At 69.6% G+C, this 18,763-nt stretch overlaps 2 protein-coding genes across 4 annotated transcripts in view; one reads left to right on the top strand and one right to left on the bottom strand.

Moving 5' to 3' along the window:
* LOC102060842 (mitochondrial import inner membrane translocase subunit TIM16) overlaps nucleotides 1-9,818 on the top strand; it is a 37,688-nt gene extending 27,870 nt beyond the window's left edge. Inside the window, exons 10-31 of one of the 3 annotated variants that reach the window (XM_074552962.1) lie at nucleotides 2,365-2,419; nucleotides 2,570-2,627; nucleotides 2,719-2,864; nucleotides 3,237-3,332; nucleotides 3,408-3,560; nucleotides 3,672-3,804; nucleotides 3,882-4,057; nucleotides 4,431-4,539; nucleotides 4,632-4,718; nucleotides 4,810-4,952; nucleotides 5,024-5,128; nucleotides 5,252-5,337; nucleotides 5,410-5,551; nucleotides 5,649-5,738; nucleotides 5,815-5,931; nucleotides 6,012-6,147; nucleotides 6,242-6,333; nucleotides 6,415-6,501; nucleotides 7,814-7,898; nucleotides 8,224-8,363; nucleotides 8,729-8,794; nucleotides 9,094-9,818. In XM_074552962.1, coding sequence (XP_074409063.1) covers nucleotides 2,365-2,419; nucleotides 2,570-2,627; nucleotides 2,719-2,864; nucleotides 3,237-3,332; nucleotides 3,408-3,560; nucleotides 3,672-3,804; nucleotides 3,882-4,057; nucleotides 4,431-4,539; nucleotides 4,632-4,718; nucleotides 4,810-4,952; nucleotides 5,024-5,128; nucleotides 5,252-5,337; nucleotides 5,410-5,551; nucleotides 5,649-5,738; nucleotides 5,815-5,931; nucleotides 6,012-6,147; nucleotides 6,242-6,333; nucleotides 6,415-6,501; nucleotides 7,814-7,898; nucleotides 8,224-8,363; nucleotides 8,729-8,794; nucleotides 9,094-9,180 — 2,389 coding nt within the window. In that variant the 3' untranslated portion in view covers nucleotides 9,181-9,818. Of the gene's footprint in view, nucleotides 1-2,364; nucleotides 2,420-2,569; nucleotides 2,628-2,718; nucleotides 2,865-3,236; nucleotides 3,333-3,407; nucleotides 3,561-3,671; nucleotides 3,805-3,881; nucleotides 4,058-4,430; nucleotides 4,540-4,631; nucleotides 4,719-4,809; nucleotides 4,953-5,023; nucleotides 5,129-5,251; nucleotides 5,338-5,409; nucleotides 5,552-5,648; nucleotides 5,739-5,814; nucleotides 5,932-6,011; nucleotides 6,148-6,241; nucleotides 6,334-6,414; nucleotides 6,502-6,578; nucleotides 6,729-7,044; nucleotides 7,332-7,813; nucleotides 7,899-8,223; nucleotides 8,364-8,728; nucleotides 8,795-9,093 lie in introns of those variants that run through there. The other 2 variants (XM_074552960.1, XM_074552961.1) reach the window with 2 other exon arrangements.
* GLIS2 (GLIS family zinc finger 2) lies at nucleotides 9,764-18,763 on the bottom strand. The gene is made up of 6 exons (XM_074552969.1): nucleotides 17,741-18,763; nucleotides 13,657-14,029; nucleotides 13,095-13,271; nucleotides 12,533-12,666; nucleotides 11,877-11,995; nucleotides 9,764-11,767 (listed from the first exon to the last, which is right to left on the bottom strand). The coding sequence occupies exons 2-6, from the start codon at nucleotides 14,011-14,013 to the stop codon at nucleotides 10,980-10,982; spliced, it is 1,575 nt and encodes a 524-aa protein (XP_074409070.1). The 5' UTR covers nucleotides 14,014-14,029; nucleotides 17,741-18,763; the 3' UTR covers nucleotides 9,764-10,979.

Below are 18,763 nucleotides of genomic sequence, written 5' to 3'. Positions count from 1 at the left end.
GCTCCGCCCCCGCTCACCTGGGGCCCGACGGGGGCGGCACCGCGGGGACCCCCGGGACCCCCAGAACAGCGGGGACATCCGGGGCCACCGGGACCCCCGGGACATCCGGGACCACAGGGACACCCAGGACATCCAGGACCACAGGAACCCCGGAGTCACAGGGACCCCCGGGAGCCCCGAGCCGCGGGGACATCCAGGACCTCTGGGACCCTGGAGTCACAGGGATCGTCGGGACACCAGAGGCACAATGTCCCCGGGGACATTCAGGACCTCTGATTCACAGGGACCCCTGGGATACCCAGAACATCTGGGACCTCAGAGTCACAGGGACCATCAGGGCACCCAGCACCTCTGAGTCACAGTGGCCCCCAGGACCTCCAGGACCTCTGGGACCTGGGAGTCACAAGGATCCCAGAGGCCTCCACAGGGACCTCCAGACCCCCTGATGTCCCAGAGCCACAGGGACCTTGAGATTTCAGGAGCCTCCAGAGTCACAAGGACCTCTGGGACCCCTTGGGAACTCCATGTTACCTCAGGGCTCCCCAGATTCACAAGAACCCCCAGGACTCACAGGACCTTTGGAAGCTCCCAGACCTTCCAAACCCTCCAGAGCCCCCCAGGACCTTCAGCATCCCCGGGGCCGGGGTCCCTGGGACCCCAGCACCCGTGGTGTGTGCACACACAGGTATAGGGCAGGTACAGGTATCTCCCTCATATCCCCAGCACCCATGAGACCCCTGGCAACCCTGGTAACAACACAGGCTGGTTTGGGTGTCCTTGGCACACCCAGGGACCCCCACATCCATTGTCCCAGGGTAACCAGGGACTCTGGCACCAAGGAGCCCCAATGCCCTGGGGTCCCAATCCCCCCATGCCCCTGGTGTCCACAGAGCTCCTGCCACTGTGTGCCAGGGGACAGGGGGACAGTGGGAGGCCCTTGCAGGGCTGTGCCATGCCCCTGTGGCAGCAGAGCAATGCTCCCTGTTTGGCATGGTGAGGGTGGCATGGGTTGGGCTGGGACACCCAGGCACTCAGGGTGCCCTTGTCCTGCACCACTGTGGTGGTGGCAGTGCTGGTGATTGTGGTGACATCAGGGCAGGGGACCCCGGTGCCTGTCCCAGGCATCCTGGCAGTGTTTGTTGTGCCAACAGTCCTGGGGCAGGGCCATGCCATACCAGCTATCCTTCATGGCACGGGATGGCATGGAGCAGCTCCCTCCCCTTGGCAAGGCCACAGAAACCTCACCCGAAAGTGATAGATTGTCCCTTTGGTCTCTGCCCGCGGCGCTCCCTCCTCCACCCCTGCCAGGGAAGGCACAGAGTGTCTCTGTGCTCCTGCCACCACTGTCCCCTCCTGCCACCCAAGTATTCCCTGTGCTCCCCCCCTGCCACCGAGCATTCCCTGTGCTCCCCTCCTGCCACCGAGCGTCCCCCGGCTGCGGTGTGGGACAGGGGGCAGGACAGGGAGCAGGGACACGCTCCAGCTGGCACAGCCGGCCCACAGGGCACTCCTGGGGCTGGCTGGCTCCCCGGGTGAGCCGGGAGTGCCACACGCCTGCCCCGAACTGGCCCAACCGGCCCGGCTGCCCTCGGGGCCACCCCGTGGGTGCCAGAGGCTTCCCCGGGTGCCACGGCCCGGCACGGGGAGCAGGGCAGGGAGCAGGGCAGGGAGCAGGGCAGGGAGCACGATGCCCCACGGCTGTGCTGGAAGCAGGTGGCAGTGACATCCTGCTGCCAAGCTGTCAGCCAAGCTGGGCAATGAGGGTTGTACCCCCTGGCACGGCGCTGCCCTCCCATCACAGCACAGCGTTATCCTGCCCTGTGCTTCCCCAGGATGGGGTTTGGGGTGTGTGTGCACCAGTGGGGGAACAGGACCCAGCCCCACATCCATGGGGTGCTGTGCCCATGGGGGTGCTGTGCCCATAGGGGAGCTCTGCCCATGGGGTGCTGTGCCCATGGGGATGCAGTGCCCATGGAGGTGCTGTGCCCATGGGGATGCAGTGCCCATGGGGGTGCTGTGCTCATGAGGGTGCTGTGCCCACGGGGGTGCAGTGCCCATGGGGGTGCTGTGCCCATGGGGATGCTGTGCCCACGGGGGTGCAGTGCCCATGGGGGTGCTGTGCCCATGGGGATGCAGTGCCCATTGGGGTGCTGTGCCCATGGAGGTGCTCTGCCCATGGAGGTGCTGTGCTCATGAGGGTGCTGTGCCCACGGGGGTGCAGTGCCCATGGGGGTGCTGTGCCCATGGGGATGCTGTGCCCACGGGGGTGCAGTGCCCATGGGGGTGCTGTGCCCATGGGGATGCAGTGCCCATTGGGGTGCTGTGCCCATGGGTGCCCTGGCTCAGCACCCCCTTTCCTTGCAGGGTGACCATCCCTCTGTACGACGCCGACACGGGGCTGCTGGTGCTGGCAGGGAAGGTGAGCTCCCATGGCTGGGGGTGCAGGGAGGCACTGGGGGGACAGGAGGATGCAGGGGGGCTGTAGTGAGGTGCAGCTTGGTGCATGTGGGTGCAGTGGGGTGCTTTCCACAGCCCTGCTCATTCCCTGTCCCCACCACGTCTCTTCCAGGGAGAAAACCTCCTGTACTGCTTCGAGGTGGCCCCTGCACAGCCAGCACTCACCCAGGGTAAGCAGGTCCCCTCCCACCCGTATCTCCCCCAGAGGGGGGCTCACTGCTGCCTGGCCACCCAGCCCAGGGCCACCCTCCTGTCCCACAGTGACCCAGTGCAGGACAGAGGGCAGCACGCGGGGCCTGGGGGCCGTGCCACGCCTGGCCCTCGATGTCATGGCCTGCGAGGTGCTCCGTGTCCTGCAGCTCACCGACACCGCCCTCGTCCCCATCAGCTACGTGGTGCCACGCAAGGTGAGGGGGCCCTGTGGGTGGCACTGTCTCATGGGTGACACCTCTCCAGCACTGGGTGACAAAAAGGACCCGGCTGCAGTGAGACCCCAGCTCTGGGGAGAGCAGGAGGGGAGGTCAAGCCTAGGTGCTGGTGGTGGGTTGCAGAGTCTGGGTGCTGGATTTGGGAAGCTGGGTGCTGCCTGCTGGAGAGTGGATGCTGACAGCTGGGTGCCACCTGCTGGGTGCTGTTGTGCAGTGGGTGCTGGGCACTTCAAGCTGCTGAAGTTTGGGTGCTGGAAGTGTCTGGAGGTGCCCAGGGGTGCCCCAGCTGCAGCAGGACAGAGGCTGTGGGATTTTGGGAACACTCATCTCACCCCCTCCCCTCTGCCCCAGTCTGTGCAGGAGTTCCACGAGGATCTGTTCCCTGACTGCACAGGGATGCTGCCAGCCACCGATGCCCAAGGCTGGTGGGCAGGGGACAGCCAGCAGGTCAGTGTCATCTGGGGGGGTGTCCTTGCTGGTGGCATTGCCACTGCCCCATGCTCACCATTGTGCTCGGTGCAGGTGGGGAGGGTGAGCCTGCACCCTGCACGGAGACCCACGGAGACCTTCACATCCCCCATCATTGCTGGCACTGTCCCCACCAACGCCGGACACACAGACACCGACACCGGCCACACTGACATCGACACTGGCCACACTGACGCCGACCAGAGTGTGAGCATGGGGTGCTGCAAAAGTGCACTGAGTGCTGAAGGGGTGGGGTCTCTGCTGCCCTCATTCCACGAGACACACCAGCACTCCCTGCCTGGGCTCTCTCTCCCGCAGGAAGCCAGTGGCTACTCCTCCCCGTCCTCGCTGGCCTCCCCAGGCAGCGCGGCCACCTCGCTCTCAGCCAGCACAGGTCCCTCCAGCGGCTTTGCCAGCAGCCCCAGCCAGAAATCCCTGCAGAGCATTTTGGGTGAGCGGGCAGTGGGGCGGCTCGGGGTGCCCCTCTGGGGGGATTCGGGGCGCTCACCCAGCCCGTGCCCGCTGCAGGGCCCAGCTCCCGCTTCAGGCACACCCAGGGCCGGGTGCTGCACCGGGACCTGCACCTGACCAACCTGCGGGGGCTCAGCCTCACCACACCGGGCGAGAGCGATGGATTCTGTGCCAACCTGCAGCGTGTGGCACTGCCCCTGCTCTCTGCTGGCGGCCAGATCGCTGTGCTGGAGGTACACGGGGAAATGTGGGGCTGGCACGGTGCCGTGTGTGCTGTGCTTGAGGTACCTGGGGAGGTGTGGGGGCTGGCATGGTGCCGTGTGTGCCATGTGTGCTGTGTGTGCTGTGCTCGAGGTACCCGGGGAGGTGTAGGGGCCAGTACAGCGCTGTGTGTCCCATGTGTGCCATGTGTGCCCTGTGTGCTGTGTCTGCCATGTGTGTACTGTGTGCCCTGTGTGCCATGTGTACCCTGTGTCCTGTGTGTCCCCTGTGTGCCCTGTGTGCCCTGTGTGCCCTGTGTGCCATGTGTACCCTGTGTCCTGTGTGTACCCTGTGTGCCCTGTGTGCCCTGTGTGCCATGCCTCTGACCCCAGCTCTCACCCACAGCTCTCCAAGCCCGGCCGCCTCCCCGACGTGGCCGTCCCCACCATCCAGAACGGCGCGGCCGTGGCCGACCTCACCTGGGACCCCTTCGACCCGCGGCGCCTCGCTGTGGGTATGTGCGTGCCAGCCCTGCCCACAGAGTCCCCCAGGGCTCCAGGCATGCCAGCCCACCCCATTAAACACTGCCCATCCCTCCTGGCACAGCGGGTGAGGACGCCAAGATCCGGCTGTGGCGCATCCCTGAGGGAGGGCTGCAGGAGACCCTGCAGGAGCCTGAAGCTGTTCTCCGAGGTGAGGGGACCACTGAGCACCCCACACTGGGGACAAACAGTCTGGTGGCACCCACAGCTGGGGACAGCCACACACTGCTGAACCTCACCAGGTCACACGGAGAAGATTTACTCCATCCGCTTCCACCCCACGGCATCCGATCTCCTGGTCTCCTCCTCCTACGACATGACCGTGCGGATCTGGGAGCTGAGCACAGGGCAGGAAGTCTTGTGCCTGCAGGGACACACGGATCAGGTAAGGGATGACAAATCCAGGGACACCCGAGAGGCAGCTTTGGGACATTTGCACAACATCTGTCTCTCCAGATTTTCAGCATGGCTTGGAGCCCGGATGGGAAGAAACTGGCAACGGTGAGCAAAGACGGACGGATACGGCTCTACGAGCCACGGCACAGCTCTCAGCCTCAACAGGTACAATCCCAGCACTAGGGACAGGCTGGAGAGCTGGGGCTGTGGGCAGGAAACCCTCCCATGGGTGCATGACTGCGCCCCCAGCTCTCTCAGAGCAGGCAGGGTGACCTTAATCCCACACAGGAGGGCCCAGGTCCCGAGGGGGGACGCGGAGCGCGCCTGGTTTGGGTTTGTGGTGGTGACTACATCCTGGTGTCCGGCTTTGACAGGTAAGGAGGGGACACAGGGCAGGGCAGGGGTCCCTGAGGACACTGCTTGCTCTCACTGTCATCTCCCCACAGCCGCAGTGAGAGGAGGATCCTCCTGTACCGGGCACAGGCCCTGTCTGAAGGACCTTTGTCTGTCCTTGGTCTGGACGTGGCCCCTTCCACCCTCCTGCCCTTTTATGATGAGGACACCAGCGTTGTCTTCCTCACTGGCAAGGTGAGGGCTTGCCCTCCAAAAAACTGTGGGGCTCCCTGCCTACAGCACCCCACAGTGTCCATGTCCCCTGACAGCCCCTGTCTCACTCCATCCCCAGGGTGATACCAGAGTCTTCCTCTATGAAGTGAGCCCCGAGCCCCCCTACTTCCTCGAGTGCAACAGCTTCACCTCCAATGAACCCCACAAGGTAAAGGCAGGATATGCTGCCTGTCCCTGACCCCCTACCTGTGCTGCCAGACCCACTCACACCCGCACCCCTCCAGGGCTTCATCTTCCTGCCCAAAACGGCGTGTGAGGTGCGGGACGTGGAGTTTGCACGGGCGCTGCGCCTGGGGCAGAGCAGCCTGGAGCCCGTGGCTTTCCATGTGCCACGCGTCAAGGTGGGTGACAGGGGGGGCCGGCCGTGTTTGGGGATGGGACAGGAGGGATAACACCCCCTGAGCGCCCCTTGTCCCCGCAGAAGGAGTATTTCCAGGACGATCTGTACCCACCGACCCGCGTGTGGTGGGAGCCGGCGCTGGCTGCGGGTGCGTGGCTGGACGGGCAGGACGGGCAGCAGCGCCGTGCCAGCCTGCGCCCCGCAGACATGGTGCCAGGTGGGTACGGGGCTGGGCGAGCATCCCCGGCCCTCAGGGGGCTTTGGTCAATGGGGTGGAGCCCTCCCGCCCCACGCTGACACCGCTCTCGCAGTGAGTGAGGCCCCCAAAGAGGCTCCGGCTCGCAAGTTCGTCCCTGCCTCCGTGTACCTGGAGGAGAAGACTGACGAGCAGAAGAAGGAGGAGGTGGGTTCTGGGCTGAGCACCCCGCGCCGGGCCCGGGGGTGATGCCCCGCGCCCCACGGCCCTGCCCGGCTCTCCCCACAGCTCCTCAGCGCCATGGTGGCCCGGCTGGGCAACAGGGACGACCCGCTGCCGCAGGACTCCTTCGAGGGCGTGGACGAGGACGAGTGGGTGAGTGCGGGACGGGGCACACGAACCTGGCTGGGTCCGCCCGGCCCCGCCGCGCCCTCATCCCCGGCCTCCCGCAGGACTAGGCCGGACCCGGGACAGAGCAGCCGGGACCCCGCACCCGGCGGGGCCACCACCAGGAGGAGGAGGAGGAGGAGGAGAAAGAAGAGATGGAGGAGGCGCAGGGCCCGCCGCGGGCAGGACCCGCTATTAAAGCCGCTGCACCAGCACCGTGTCCTGCCGTGATCCTGGAACACCGGGGGGGACCGGGAATGGGGGAGACACAGGGAACGAGGGGGCATGTGGACCGGGGGCGACACAGAGACCGGCTCCGGGGGGATCGGGGTGACACAGGGACCGGCTCTGGGGGGATACGACAACCGAGCGGGACGTGAGGACCGGGGCGGGGGGTACACAAGGACACAGGGACCGCCACCGGAGGACAGGGAAATCGGGGATAACACAGGGACCGAGGGAGAGCCACGGACCGGGGGGGAACACGGGGACCGGGGGAACACAGGGCCTAGGGGGGACACCGGCACCGGGATAACACAGGGACTGGGGATGGGGGCACACGGGGACCGGGGGGACATGGGGACCAGGAGGACACAGGTACCGGGGATGGGGAGGTCACAGGGAGCGGGGATGGGGCACACGGGGAGCGGGGCGAGGGAAGTCGCGCCCCACCCGGGGCCTCCGGCGCGGGGACACCGCCAGAGGGCGCTGTGGCTGCAGAGCGGACGCTCCGGCCGCGCCGCCGCCGTCTCGGTGTCCGCCGTGACCCTCAGCCCCGGGCACGTGACCGGCGGGGCGGAAGCGGCGGCGGGGACATGGTGAGAGGGGACGGGGGACGCGGCGGGGGCACAGCGGGACCGGGGGGCAGAGCTGGGGCTGGACAGGGCCCGGGCAGGGGCAGCGGGACCGCGAGTGTGGGAAACAGCTGGTTCCGGGAGGGCCAGGGCCAGTGGAGAGGGGACAGGGACAGGGGAAGGGGTCACAGGAGCAGGGAGGGGGGAAGAAGTCGTGGGGAGGGGGGACAGGGACGGAGGAGAGGAGAGCAGGGACAGGGAGGGGGTGACAGGACCAACGGAGAGGGGACAAGGCATGGGGACAAGGCACAGAGACAGGGGAGAGGGGAGGGGGCCTGGGGAAGGTATCACAGGGCCTGAGTGGGGGACAGGGACAGAGGAGAGGGGACGGGGCCAGGTACGGCCATGTCAGAAATCAGATGGGGTCAGAGCAGACCCCGAGGGCATGGGGAGAGGTGACAGGGCCAAGGAGCCGCGGTGGCTGTGACAGCAGGCTGTCCCCGCAGGCCAAGTACCTGGCACAGATCATCCTGGTGGGGGCCCAGGTGGTGGGACGGGCCTTCATGCGGGCGCTGCGCCAGGAGTTCGCAGGTACGAGCTGGGATGGTGCCCCGTGAGCTCCGTGTGCCCACGCTGCCCTGCAGCGGACACTGCCACTGTCACAGGGGCCACCCTGGCCCTGGCACTGCTGCCAGGCTCGCAGAGATCCCAAAGGGCAGAGTGGGACAATCCCTGGGGTGTGATCCTGCCCTGCGTGCTCCCTGCACCTCCCTGGCATTGGGATGGCATCCAGCTGGCCCCGGGGTGGCTGGGGGGGGACAGAGGGGGCTCTGGGCACCTGGAAGTGCCCAGGTTTGCTGCCTGAGGGCAGAGGGGTGGCAGGGGGGTGACAGGGGACTGAGGCCGGTGTCCCCAGCGAGCCAGGCCGCGGCCGATGCGCGGGGCCGTGCCGAGAGGCCCCAGTCTGCTGCTGCCTCCAGGATCATCGGCATCAGCCTCCAGGAAGCCCAGCAGATCCTCAACGTCTCCAGCCTGAACCCTGAGGAGATCCAGAAGGTAGGATCTTCCTTGGTGCTGGCAGGGCCTGGCCTCTCCGGGGGTGCTGCTGTGCACGGGGGTGGGAGCTGCTCCCCTGTGCTGCCTTGGGCTCAGTTAATCCCAGCTTGAGGATTTTGAGGATTCCCTGCCCCAGCTGGAGCAGCCCTCCAGGCTTGGCCTCTGCATCTGCCCAGCAGGGCTGCTCAGGGAAGGGGTGTGGGAGCAGTGGAGGTGCCCTGCTGGGAACATGGGGGTGTCAGGCAGAGCCAGCCGTGTCCCCAGGATCACTCTTCAGCAATGCTTTGGGGAGTGGGAGGTGCCGGGGTCTGGGAGTGGGAATGGCAAGGCTGGAGGTGCCTCTGACCCAGAGCTTCTCTCGGCAGAACTACGACCACCTGTTCAAGGTGAACGACAAATCAGTGGGAGGCTCCTTCTACCTGCAGTCCAAGGTGAGCGCCGGGAGGGGCTGCACCTTCCTAACCCTGCCTGGGCTTGGGACATCCTGGATATACCCATGAATGAGGCAGGGAGGGCAGGGGGCTCCCTATCCCTGGGTGTCTCCCCTATCCCTGGTGTGCCCCTATCCCTGGATGTCCCCCCCATCCCTGGATGTCCCCCCACCCCTGGCTGTCCCCATGTCCCTGGCTGTCCCCCCCATCCCTGAGTGCCCCCCATCCCTGTGTATCCCCCTATCCCTGGCTGTCCCCCATCCCTGGTGTCCCCCACCCCGGGTGTCCCTGTCCCACAGGTGGTGCGAGCCAAGGAGCGGCTGGACGAGGAGCTGCGCATCCAGGCCAAGGGTGACAAGGAGAAGGGGCGGAAAGCCGAGACGTGACTGCTGCCACCCCTGCCCCCCGTGCCCCTCACCCTTAACTTATAGGTAGCCAATAAACACCGTGTCCTCCAGCACCTGGCCTGGCTGCTGCACACCCGGGAGGGGAGCGGGCCCTGCCTGCCCAGCGCTGCCCTGCAGGGATCGGCCCCTGTAGGGGCTGTGCTTGCCCAGGGGAGGAGGAGGAGGCAGCTGGGGAAGAAGGGGTGTCCCCAGGGCATTGAGGCTGCCAGGGCTCAAATGGGGGGAGGCTGCAGGGGCTATTTTTGGTGGGGAGGTTGGATGCTCTTGGATGGAGTGCACCTCTGGCTCCATAGCCTGGCAGTGCTGCGCCGTTACCTCCTTCCAGCGTGGATGGATGGCTGCTGGCTCGGGGTGAGGGGCTGTGAGGGGACACCTGTGGCTGTCCCCACCTGCAGCTCACCCCACGAGTGCTGGCAGGGTTCCACTGGTGCCAAAACTGCCTGAGCAGGAGCGTGGGGACACGGCTGGGGGTCAGGCAGGGCCAGCTGTGCCCCCAAGGTCACACCCGTCCCCCCCGCACCCCTCCGTCCTTGTCATTGGCACCACGGACTGAAACAGGAACTTACTTCAACTTCACTTTATTGTTTTCTTAATAAACTTCCTCTCCCCTGGACGAATATAGTGTTACAGTCGTTAGCTTATCTCGTACTTGTGCAGTCCTTACACGCTACGCTAACAGCGATGGAGCCCAACAGGAGGAAAATAAAAACAACCCAGAAACTACGATAGAAAGGCACTTCGAGACCGTTAAAATACTGATGTCCTGGAATGTGCAACAACAAACCGATGAGGAGCGAGGAGACGTTTCACCGGCCGGGGCGGCCTGGTCGAGGGCCCGCAGCCATGCTGGGCTGGGGCAGCGCCGGGCGGTGAGGGCAGGGAGACCGGCTCCCTGCGGGGCACCCCGGCCCGGGGCGGGACTGCGGAGCCCCCATGGCTCCCGAGCGAGCGGGACGGGTGTGTGTGACCCGGGGGGGCTCCGAGCTGCGCCCGCGCTGAGCTGGGCACGCTGCCCCACGGCCGGGGAGCATCCATCCATCCATCCATCCGTGCATCCATCCATGCCCGCCGCAGCCCCGGGAGCGGTGCCCGGCAGCCGCTGCCGGCCGTGCCCGCGCTGCCCGCATGCGCTCGCGGTGCGTGGTTAGGTATGAACGTAGCTAGAGGGGGCAGTGCCCGACGAGCGGCACACCGGCCGTGTGCCTTGTCACGGGAGGGCCGGGGAGGCGGCGGGGACGGAGCGGGGAAGGGGCGGGCGGGCGCCGGGCCGGCGGGTGCCCAGCCAGCTGGGCCCGGCACGGGCTGCCGGGGCTGGGATGGCACGGCCGGGCACGGCTCGGGGCTGCGGAGCTGTCACCCCGCTGTCCGTGCGGCAGAGCCCGCGGGCTGCGGCCCCCCACAGCAGCACCGAGGGCTCGGGCAGGGAGACGCCGAGTCAGCGGAAGCAGGAGAGCCCAAGCGGGACCCTGTCGGAGCAGGGGGCTGGTCGAGAAATAAATAGCGGCGTGTCCGGCTGCCCAGGGCCGGGCGGAAAGGAGAGGGGGCAGGGGGACCCCCCTGTGCCCCACCTGTCCCCAGCACGGGGTCGCAGCCGGCTCCGGCCGCCGAGGGATTATTGCTTTTCTCAGAAGAGTCCGTTCTTCTTTCGTGACGGGTAAAAGCACGAGCGAGGCCCCGCCGGGGCTGCAGGGGGAGGAGGGGGCCGTGCCCCCCGTCCCCAGACGGGAGCGGGATCTGCCCACGGGGCCGGCGGCTGACCCCGGGCATCGTCGGGCCCCTCAGTTGACGGCGGCGGGTTTGAGCAGCAGGGAGCCGGGGGGGATGAGCACCCAGCCCGGGGGCAGCGCCTCGGGGCTGCCCCCCGAGCTGACACCGGCCGAGAGGTCGAGCACGGCCCCCGGCAGCAGCGCCAGGCTCTCGGGGGGCACCCGCGGCCGCCCCGGCTCCGTCCTTTCGCCCCTCTCCTTGCGGCTCTCCAGCTCCTTGCCCGCCTTGGGCGGCCGCCCCTCAGCCCCGCCGCCCTTCTCCCCCTCGGCCTTGGCCCCGCCGGCCAGCAGCGACATGACGGGCAGCCCCAGCCCCGCCGCGAAGGGCGAGGGCAGCAGCGGGCTCTTGGCCAAGTTCAGGGGGCCGCCGTTGAGGGGCAGGACGGGGCCGGGCAGGGCGGGCAGCGCGGCCGCAGCCCCGCAGCCCAGGGCGCTGAGATCGAGCGGCGCCGGTGCCAGCGGGATGGGCAGCGCCGGCAGCCCCGGCGGGGCGAACAGGGCGGCGGGGTTGGGGATGACGAGCTGCGCCCCGTTAACGTAGGGCACCTCCGCCGAGCCCAGGGGCGTTTTGGGAGGCGGGTGGACCTTGAGCATCTCCGGGTGCTCGGGGGACACAAAATGCCCGTGGGCTTTGATGTGCTTGCGGAGGGAGCTGGGGTCGGTGTAGCGCTTGTGGCAGCCCGGCATCTTGCACGAGTAGGGCTTCTCCACGTAGTGCGTGCGGGTGTGCTTGAAGCGGTCGCTGGAGTTGGAGTAACGCTTGTTGCAGCCTTCGTAGGGGCAGATGTAGGGCTTCTCACCTGCGGGACAGCAGCACCGGGTCTGCCGGGGGCACCAGCCCTGCCGTGTCCCCGTGTCCCCATGTCCCCCCGAGCCCCAGCAGTGCAATGAGGGGGCTGCTGTGCTGACCTGTGTGCGAGCGGTTGTGGATTTTCAGGTTCTCCAGGCGGGAGAAGCTCTTGTTGCAGGTGGGGCAGCGATGTGGCTTCTCGTTGGTGTGCGTCCGGATGTGGATCAGCATCTTGTACCTGCCGGGATCGGGGCAATCACAGAGTCATGGAATGGGCTGGGTTGGGGAGACTTTAAATCTTGTATAATTCAAACACCCCCTGCCATGGGCAGGGACACTTTCCACTGTCCCAGGCCCTGTCCAGCCTGGCCTTGGGCACTGCCAGGGATCCAGGGGCAGCCACAGCTGCTCTGGGCACCCTGTGCCAGGGCCTGCCCACCCTCACAGGGAACAATTTCCTCCCAATATTCCATCTAAATTTCTCTTTAGTTTAAAACTGTTCATCCTTGTCCTATCACCATGTGCCACAGAAGCGTCAGGGAGGGAATGTTAGGGAGGGAGTCAGCCCTGCCTTCCAGGACCAGTCCCTGTCCCTGTGCCTTGGCTGTGGGGTGGGAGAACAGGGACATCCAGGCCAGCACAGTCACCCAGCGCCCCCAGGACCTCACACCCTGCCTGAGAGGGAGGGACAGATGGAAACGGAAACTTCCCCTGCACATCCCCAGAGCTGGGCTCCTCCTCCCCACAGCAGCCCCCCGGAGCTCCCCCCGCCCACCTGGCATTGAAGCCCCTGCCATGGCGGGCACAGCCCTCCCAGTGGCAGCAGTACCCCGCGTCCTTCTCGGGTTTCACGTGGAAGTCGTTGACGTGGTCCACCAGGTCTTGCAGGAGGTCGAAGAACTGGTTGCACTGTGGGCAGGAGGCTGGGGGTGAGGGAGCCCAGCAGGGTGGGCACCAGGGGGGCCAATCCCCCCATCACAGCCAGCACCTGCCCCCACCCCATCCCAGCTCCCACCTGTGCGCAGCAGCAGCAGCATTTGGGGAAATGGAAAAGGCCCTTTGCATGACCCCCAGCCCTGCATCACCCCCCAGCATCTCTGCCCAGCACCCACCTCCCCAGCACCACCTTTCCAGCCCTAAAACTCACCCACAGCCCCAAAGAGCTCTGCCATGGCCTTCCAGCCCCATGTCCTCACCCCAGCCCCAACATCCCCCTGTGTGCCCCCCATCCTTGCAATGCCCATGTGGTTTCCCAGCCCATGATCACCACCTGCACCCCCTCAAAGCTCCCACACACCCCCACCATAGCTCCCACAGCCCCAGCCCTCCCTGCTGACCTTGGACCAGCGGCAGACGAGCTGCTTGGGCAGGGGCAGCTCGGGGGGGAGCCGTTTCTCCTTGCTGGGGGGCAGGAAGGCGGCGGGGGGCAGGTGCAGGGCCCCCCCGGCCCCCAGCGGCAGGAAGAACTGGAAGGAGCTGGGGAGGCCATCGATGTAGCGCAAGGACTGGAAATCCTGGAGCAGAGTCCGGATGGAGGAGCAGTGGGGGACAGGGCCAAGCTGGATGGAGATCCCCAGAGAGGCTCCCCCGAGCCCTTCAAGAGATTCCCCCCAGGAACTCCAGAACCCCGCAGAGACCCCCCCCAGAGATCCCCCCACACTCCCCAGAAACCCCCCTAGATCTGCCATCCCCCCAAAACGCCACAGAGACACCCCAAAGAGACCTCCCAGGGGCCTCCCCGGGGATACCTTTGGGGCCGGGGGGGCAGGCAGGACATTGCCCCGGGCTGTGTGTACAGCGGCAGCCCCGGGCACGCTGCCGAGGTCGGGAGCACTGTCCGGGCACCGTCCCCACAGCTGGGGACACCTCGAGGGAGCGGGGGGGCACGGCCGTACTTACGTGTGGGGTGAGGGGGCCGGGCAGGTCCCCGCTGCCCTGGCGCTCAGGGGACAGCGAGGCGCTGCCCGCCGGAGAGTCCCCCCCGGAGCGGGGCGAGAGGCTGAGATCCACCACGGGCACCGGGAAGCGCCCGTCCCGCGGCTCCCCCAGCCTGGAGTGTCCCAGGAGTGCGGGCGACGGCGAGGCTGGCAAGGCCCTGCGGACCCCCCGGGCGCCCCCTCGGCCCTCCCCGGCCGGCGGGGTGTCGGGGCGCTGGGCAGCGCGGGCTCGGGGGCCGGACGGGCCCCGCTTCTCGCGGGCAGCTCGCAGCTTGGAGATGCTCAGCTTGAGGTCCAGGGGCTCCTCCAGGGAATGCATGGTGCCGGGGTGGGCTCTGCGGGGGACACCCGGGGGTCACCGGTGCCATCCGGAGCATCGCCCCAGCGCGGCCCCATGGCAATGCCCGCTCTGCTCCGGGCCGCAGGACACGGTGCTGGCACGGAGACCGCGCCGTCCCTTCCGGCCGCCCTGCCGCGGCCCCCTCCCGCAGTGGGCAAAGGGCAGGGCATGGCACCGCGTCCCCCCCATCCCGGCCCTGCGGTGTCCCCAGTGTGTCCTCTCCGTGTCGCCGGCACAGCCCCTTGGCCCGCGACCAAACCTTGCCGGGGATTGCCAAATCCCCTGGGCACCCGCGGAGCTACAGCCGTGGTGTCCCCATTCCACCCCCCTCCATCCGTTCATCCATCCATCCATCCGTCCGTCCGTCCGTCCGTCAGTCCCCGCGGGCCTGCCCCAGCGAGGCCTTTCCCAGCGGCAGAGGAGGGCGGTGGCGGCCACCAGCCCGGCGGTGACCCGGGCGGCCGAGCCCGCTGGCCCCAGCCCCGGAGGCGGCAGAGCTTCCTCCCCCGCCGGGGCCCCTTCCCCGCCGGCCAACGCCGCCGCTGCCGGGGCCGAGCAGGGGCTGCGGCCGCACGGCGTGCCACGGAACGGCACGGAACGGCGTGGAACGGCACACAGCACAATGCCACCCTCGCGGCTCGGCCGCCGCACATCTGGCGGGCAGCTGAGAACGGGCAGCTCGGTGCAGCGGTGAGCGCCCGGTGCCGCCCCCCGGCTGTGCCCCCGCGGCCACCCGCATCGGCCGGGGCAGGCTGGGGGCGGCCGAGGGGCCGTGTCGGGGGGCACGGCGCACCCAGCACACGTGGCAGCGGGGGGGCCCCTCCATCATCCCCACCCCGCCCCGGGGGGCCCGGCCCCCGCCCTGCCCCGCCGGAGGGGCCCCCGCGCTGGCGGGGGTCCAGCCCGGCTCAGACGCTGAGGAATGCGGAGGAGCCGCGGGGGGCATGGGGCCCGGGCGGCGGGGCGGGGACCCCCCGCTGCACCCCCGAGCTGGCCGAGGGGAGGCCCCAGGGGGGGCTCCTGTCCCCGGCTCCCGGCGCGGGAGGAGCCGCCCCACAGCATCGCATCCCCCTGCGCCTCCCGCGGCCGGGGGTCAGCCCCATAGGCGGGGCCCTCCCCTTCAGCGGGGGGGTCCTCGCCCGAGCATCCACCTCCTCCCGCCGCTCCGGAGGCTGCCCCATCTCAGCGTCTCTCTCCCGGGACAGGGACTCTCGCTGAGCTCTCCCGGCCTGCCCGCAGTGGGGCCCTTCCCCTCTGGGGGGGCTCACCCTGCGCCCCACTGCGGGCTGTGCCCATGGGCTGTCCCCAGCTGAGCCCCACCACGCTTGTCGGGCTCCAGCACCCCCCTGTGCCCCACAGCCTGCTGGCACAGCTCGGGGACAGACAGACACAGGGGCAGGACCCACAGCTGGGGTGGCACAGCAGGACCGCAGCCCAGGGAGTGGGACAGGGGCTGGCATCCCCCCCACACGGGGCCAGGCAAGGCGCCACTGCTGGTCCCACCACGACGCTCGTGTCCTCACGTCCTCGGGGCTGGGAGGTTGGGGGGTCCCGGTGCGGGCGGCGCTGGGTGGGGACCGCAGCCATCCCCGGGCGGGACGGGTGGGAAAGGGGCCTCCAGCCGCTGACGCCAGGGCTCCCAGCGCGGCCGCGGGCGGGCGAGCAGGAGGCTGCCAAACCACGCGGCCTCGGGAAACGGGGCGCCGCGGGGGCCCCGCGGGGATGGGGACGGGGACAAGCCCCGCGGTGGCTTGGCCGGACGCCCCAGCACCTGCGGCCCCCGCGCGAGGCCCCTGCCCGCTCCTGCCTGCCCCTGCCCGCTCTCCCCCCATGGCCTCTCCTGCCCGCGCCAGGCGCTGCCAGCCCGGCCCCAGCCCAGCTTCCCCCCCGCCACACCAGTTCAAACCAGTCCGTCGCGGGGCTGGGCCCAGGGGCTTCCCAGTGCGGGTGGGGGCCGCTGGGATGGAGCCCGGGCGCGGGGGGAGCGCCCCCATCCCCATCCCAATCTCCATCCCCTGGGCCCCCCGCACTGCCTGGGACGGCCGGGGGACCCGGGGTGACCCCGGAGCGGCCGGCGGGGTGCCAGCTCTCCGGGCTGCCGGCAGTGCCGGGGTGTCGTGTGTCCCCCTCCAGCCCCAAACCCGCCAGGAATAGCACGGAGGGAGCGCGGGCAGCGGCTCCGCGGCGCGGTGGGCTCGGGGATGGCGGCGGGGATGGCACTGCCATGGCCGAGGGACGGTGACCCCGGGGCTCGGGGAGCGGGAGCGGTGCCAGCGCCGCAGGCAGGGCTCGGGCTCCGCCGCCGTGGCAATTGGCAGCGGCAGGCTGGCACCGCCGCCACGGGGGGCACTCCGCGGAGCCCCCCGTGCCAGGGCGGCGTGGGTGGGTTGGCAGGATGCGGGTCATTGTCCCCACGGCTGCTGGCAGGACGCGGGCGCCCGTGGGACCCGGCCATCGCTGTTTGTCCCAGTGCAGATGGTGCTGGCACTGCCACGGCCGCTCCTCACGGGAGCCCACCGGTGCCTGACGGGTCTGGGGGAGGCGAGGGGGGGTCACATCCTGCTGGCAGCTCCATCTTGTCACTGTGGCCCTCCAGCACCCGGCACCCCGCGCCAGCCGCGCTGGCGGCAGCTGCCAGAGGTGTCCCCAGGAGTGGACACGGCTGTGGTCCCCGAGCTGAGGCCGGTGCCGTGGCTGCCCCTTCCCGGGCATGTGGAAGCCGTGGGGATCCTGGCAGAGGGCTGACAGCAGCCCCACAGCGCCAGGGCCCCCGCCAGCCCTGCCCGGGGACACAGCTGGAGCAGGCGGGGACAGCAGCGGGGTGGTCCCGGCACCCAGCGGAGCGGCGCCCTGGGTGCGGCAGCACCGTGGGGACGGGGGCACATGGGGACCCGGGCTGGGGGAGGCGGTGACAGCAGGGTGACAAAGGCATGGGGAAGGGGAGGTGTCCACCGGCTGCAGGGTTTCTCCATGCTGGGCAGGGAGCGAGCGCCTGCAGCAGTGCCCAGGGACACCGGGGACAATTTGTGGTCCCCGCTGCTGGCACCTCAGGGAGGGGGTCACACCGTCCTAGTCCCCAAAACACCCCACAATGGCACAGCCTGGGCTTGGCCGCCCCACGCCTCAGCCCCACGGGGCCGTGGGATTGTCACCCCCCGTGGTGGGGACTGTCACCTCTCACCATGGGGAGCGGGAGGCCCCCGCCAAGGGGACCGGGGTGACGGGCGGCTGCCGGGCGGTGGCACCGCCGGAGCGAGACCGGGATGGGGACGCCCCGCACCCCCCACCCACTGCCACCCTTTCTCCCCTCTCGCACCATGGGGACACTGCTGTGTCCCCGGAGGTGGCGGCAACCGGGCAGAGCCACCCAGCGCGTCCCCGCCGCAGCCCCCGCCCCACGGCCAAGGTCAGGACACCCGCCCGGGGTGCGGGGAGACGGGGAGCGACGGCCACATCCCCCCCGGCACCCACCGGGCAGCGGGGAAGCCCCCGCTCCTCATTTCCCTCGGCGGTGCGGCGGGGCCACGTCCCCCCCCGACCCGCTCCCTGGGCGGGGGGGCCGCAGGTGCCAAGGGACCCCCCGCACCCCAGGGTGGCGGGGAAGGGGCTGCCCGGAGGGTCCCCACTCCCCTCCCCTCCCCCCGGCGGTGGCAGCATCCTCCTCATCGTCCTCCTCCCCTCCGCGGTGCCCGGAGCGCGACCGTACCTGCGGCGGGGGCTCAGCGCCGGGCGGGAAGCGGGGCGGGGTGCGGGGCTCGGCGGAGCGGGGCCCCCCGGGGCCGGTGCCGGGGCCGGTGCGGGGCGGCCGGGCCGCTCCGCCACATCCGCAGGGGCTGGGGGCGGGGGTGGCGGCGGCGGGGCTGGGCCCCCCCTGCCCGGTCCCGGGGGCGGCGGCGGGGCGGGGGCTCTGCCCGCCGTGATTTATGGCCGCCCCGCACCGAGCGGCCCGGCCCCGGCTGCGGGCGGCGCTGGGCGGGGGCGGGGGCGGCCCCTCCCCGCCCCCGCGGGGGGCACCGGGGGGCACCGAGCCCCGCCCCGGGAGGGGAACCCGCCGCCCCCCCGCACAAGGTCACCCCGGCGCTGCGGCAGAGCCGACCCCCCCCTCCCCCGCGTGTCCGTGTGTCCCCTCCGCGTGTCCCTGTTCCCCCCCCGGGGACGTGGCGGGGCGGGGGGCGGCGCCCACCGGAGCCCCCACCCCGTATCGGGGCGGCTCGGGGGGAGCGGGGGGGTCCCCCCGGGGAAATGGGGGTTGGGGGGGATCCCCCTCCCCGCAGGAGCGGCGCCGCCCGCCCGCCGCGTGACGTCACAGAGCGAGGCTGGCGTCACGCCTGGCGGGGGCCCCCGCATGACGTCACCGGCGGGGGGGTTGTCCCGGGGCCGCGGCTCCTTCCGGCGGCAGGATGTGGCGGGGCCGGCCCGGATGCTGCAGCCGCGCCTCGCCGGGGGGGTCCCTCCGTCCCCCGGGGCCCACGCGGGTGGCTGGGCACACCCCGCCCGTGATTTTATTGCGGGCGGAATGCAGCTGCGGTGTCCCCAACGCCCCCCCGACACGGGGACCGGGAGGGGGGACACGACCCTGCCCCACGCGGTTTTTGTTTGGTTGGGTTTGTTGGTTTTTTTTGCGGGGAAAGCTGCAGTGTCCCCAAGAGCGCCATGTGAAAGGGAGGACACACGCGTGGGGGACAGCACTGTCCCAGGCGGGTGGCTGAAGTCACGCCCCACCAAAACA

This window comes from Zonotrichia albicollis, chromosome 16 (genome assembly GCF_047830755.1).
Source record: "Zonotrichia albicollis isolate bZonAlb1 chromosome 16, bZonAlb1.hap1, whole genome shotgun sequence".
Lineage (NCBI taxonomy): Eukaryota > Metazoa > Chordata > Aves > Passeriformes > Passerellidae > Zonotrichia > Zonotrichia albicollis.
The sequence above is the reverse complement of the archived record's forward strand: the minus strand, read 5'-3'. Positions and strand labels throughout refer to the sequence as shown.

Bases quoted from the DNA above. Each gene is read 5' to 3' on its own strand.
- GLIS2 (XM_074552969.1), bottom strand. From the start codon at position 14,013: ATGCATTCCCTGGAGGAGCCCCTGGACCTCAAGCTGAGCATCTCCAAG. The intron at 12,667-13,094 runs GTCAGCAGGGAG...TCCTGCCCACAG, and splicing joins TCGTCTGCCGCTGGTCCAAG to TGCAACCAGTTCTTCGACCT. The intron at 11,996-12,532 runs GTGGGCGGGGGG...CGATCCCGGCAG, and splicing joins GGCAGGGGCTTCAATGCCAG to GTACAAGATGCTGATCCACA.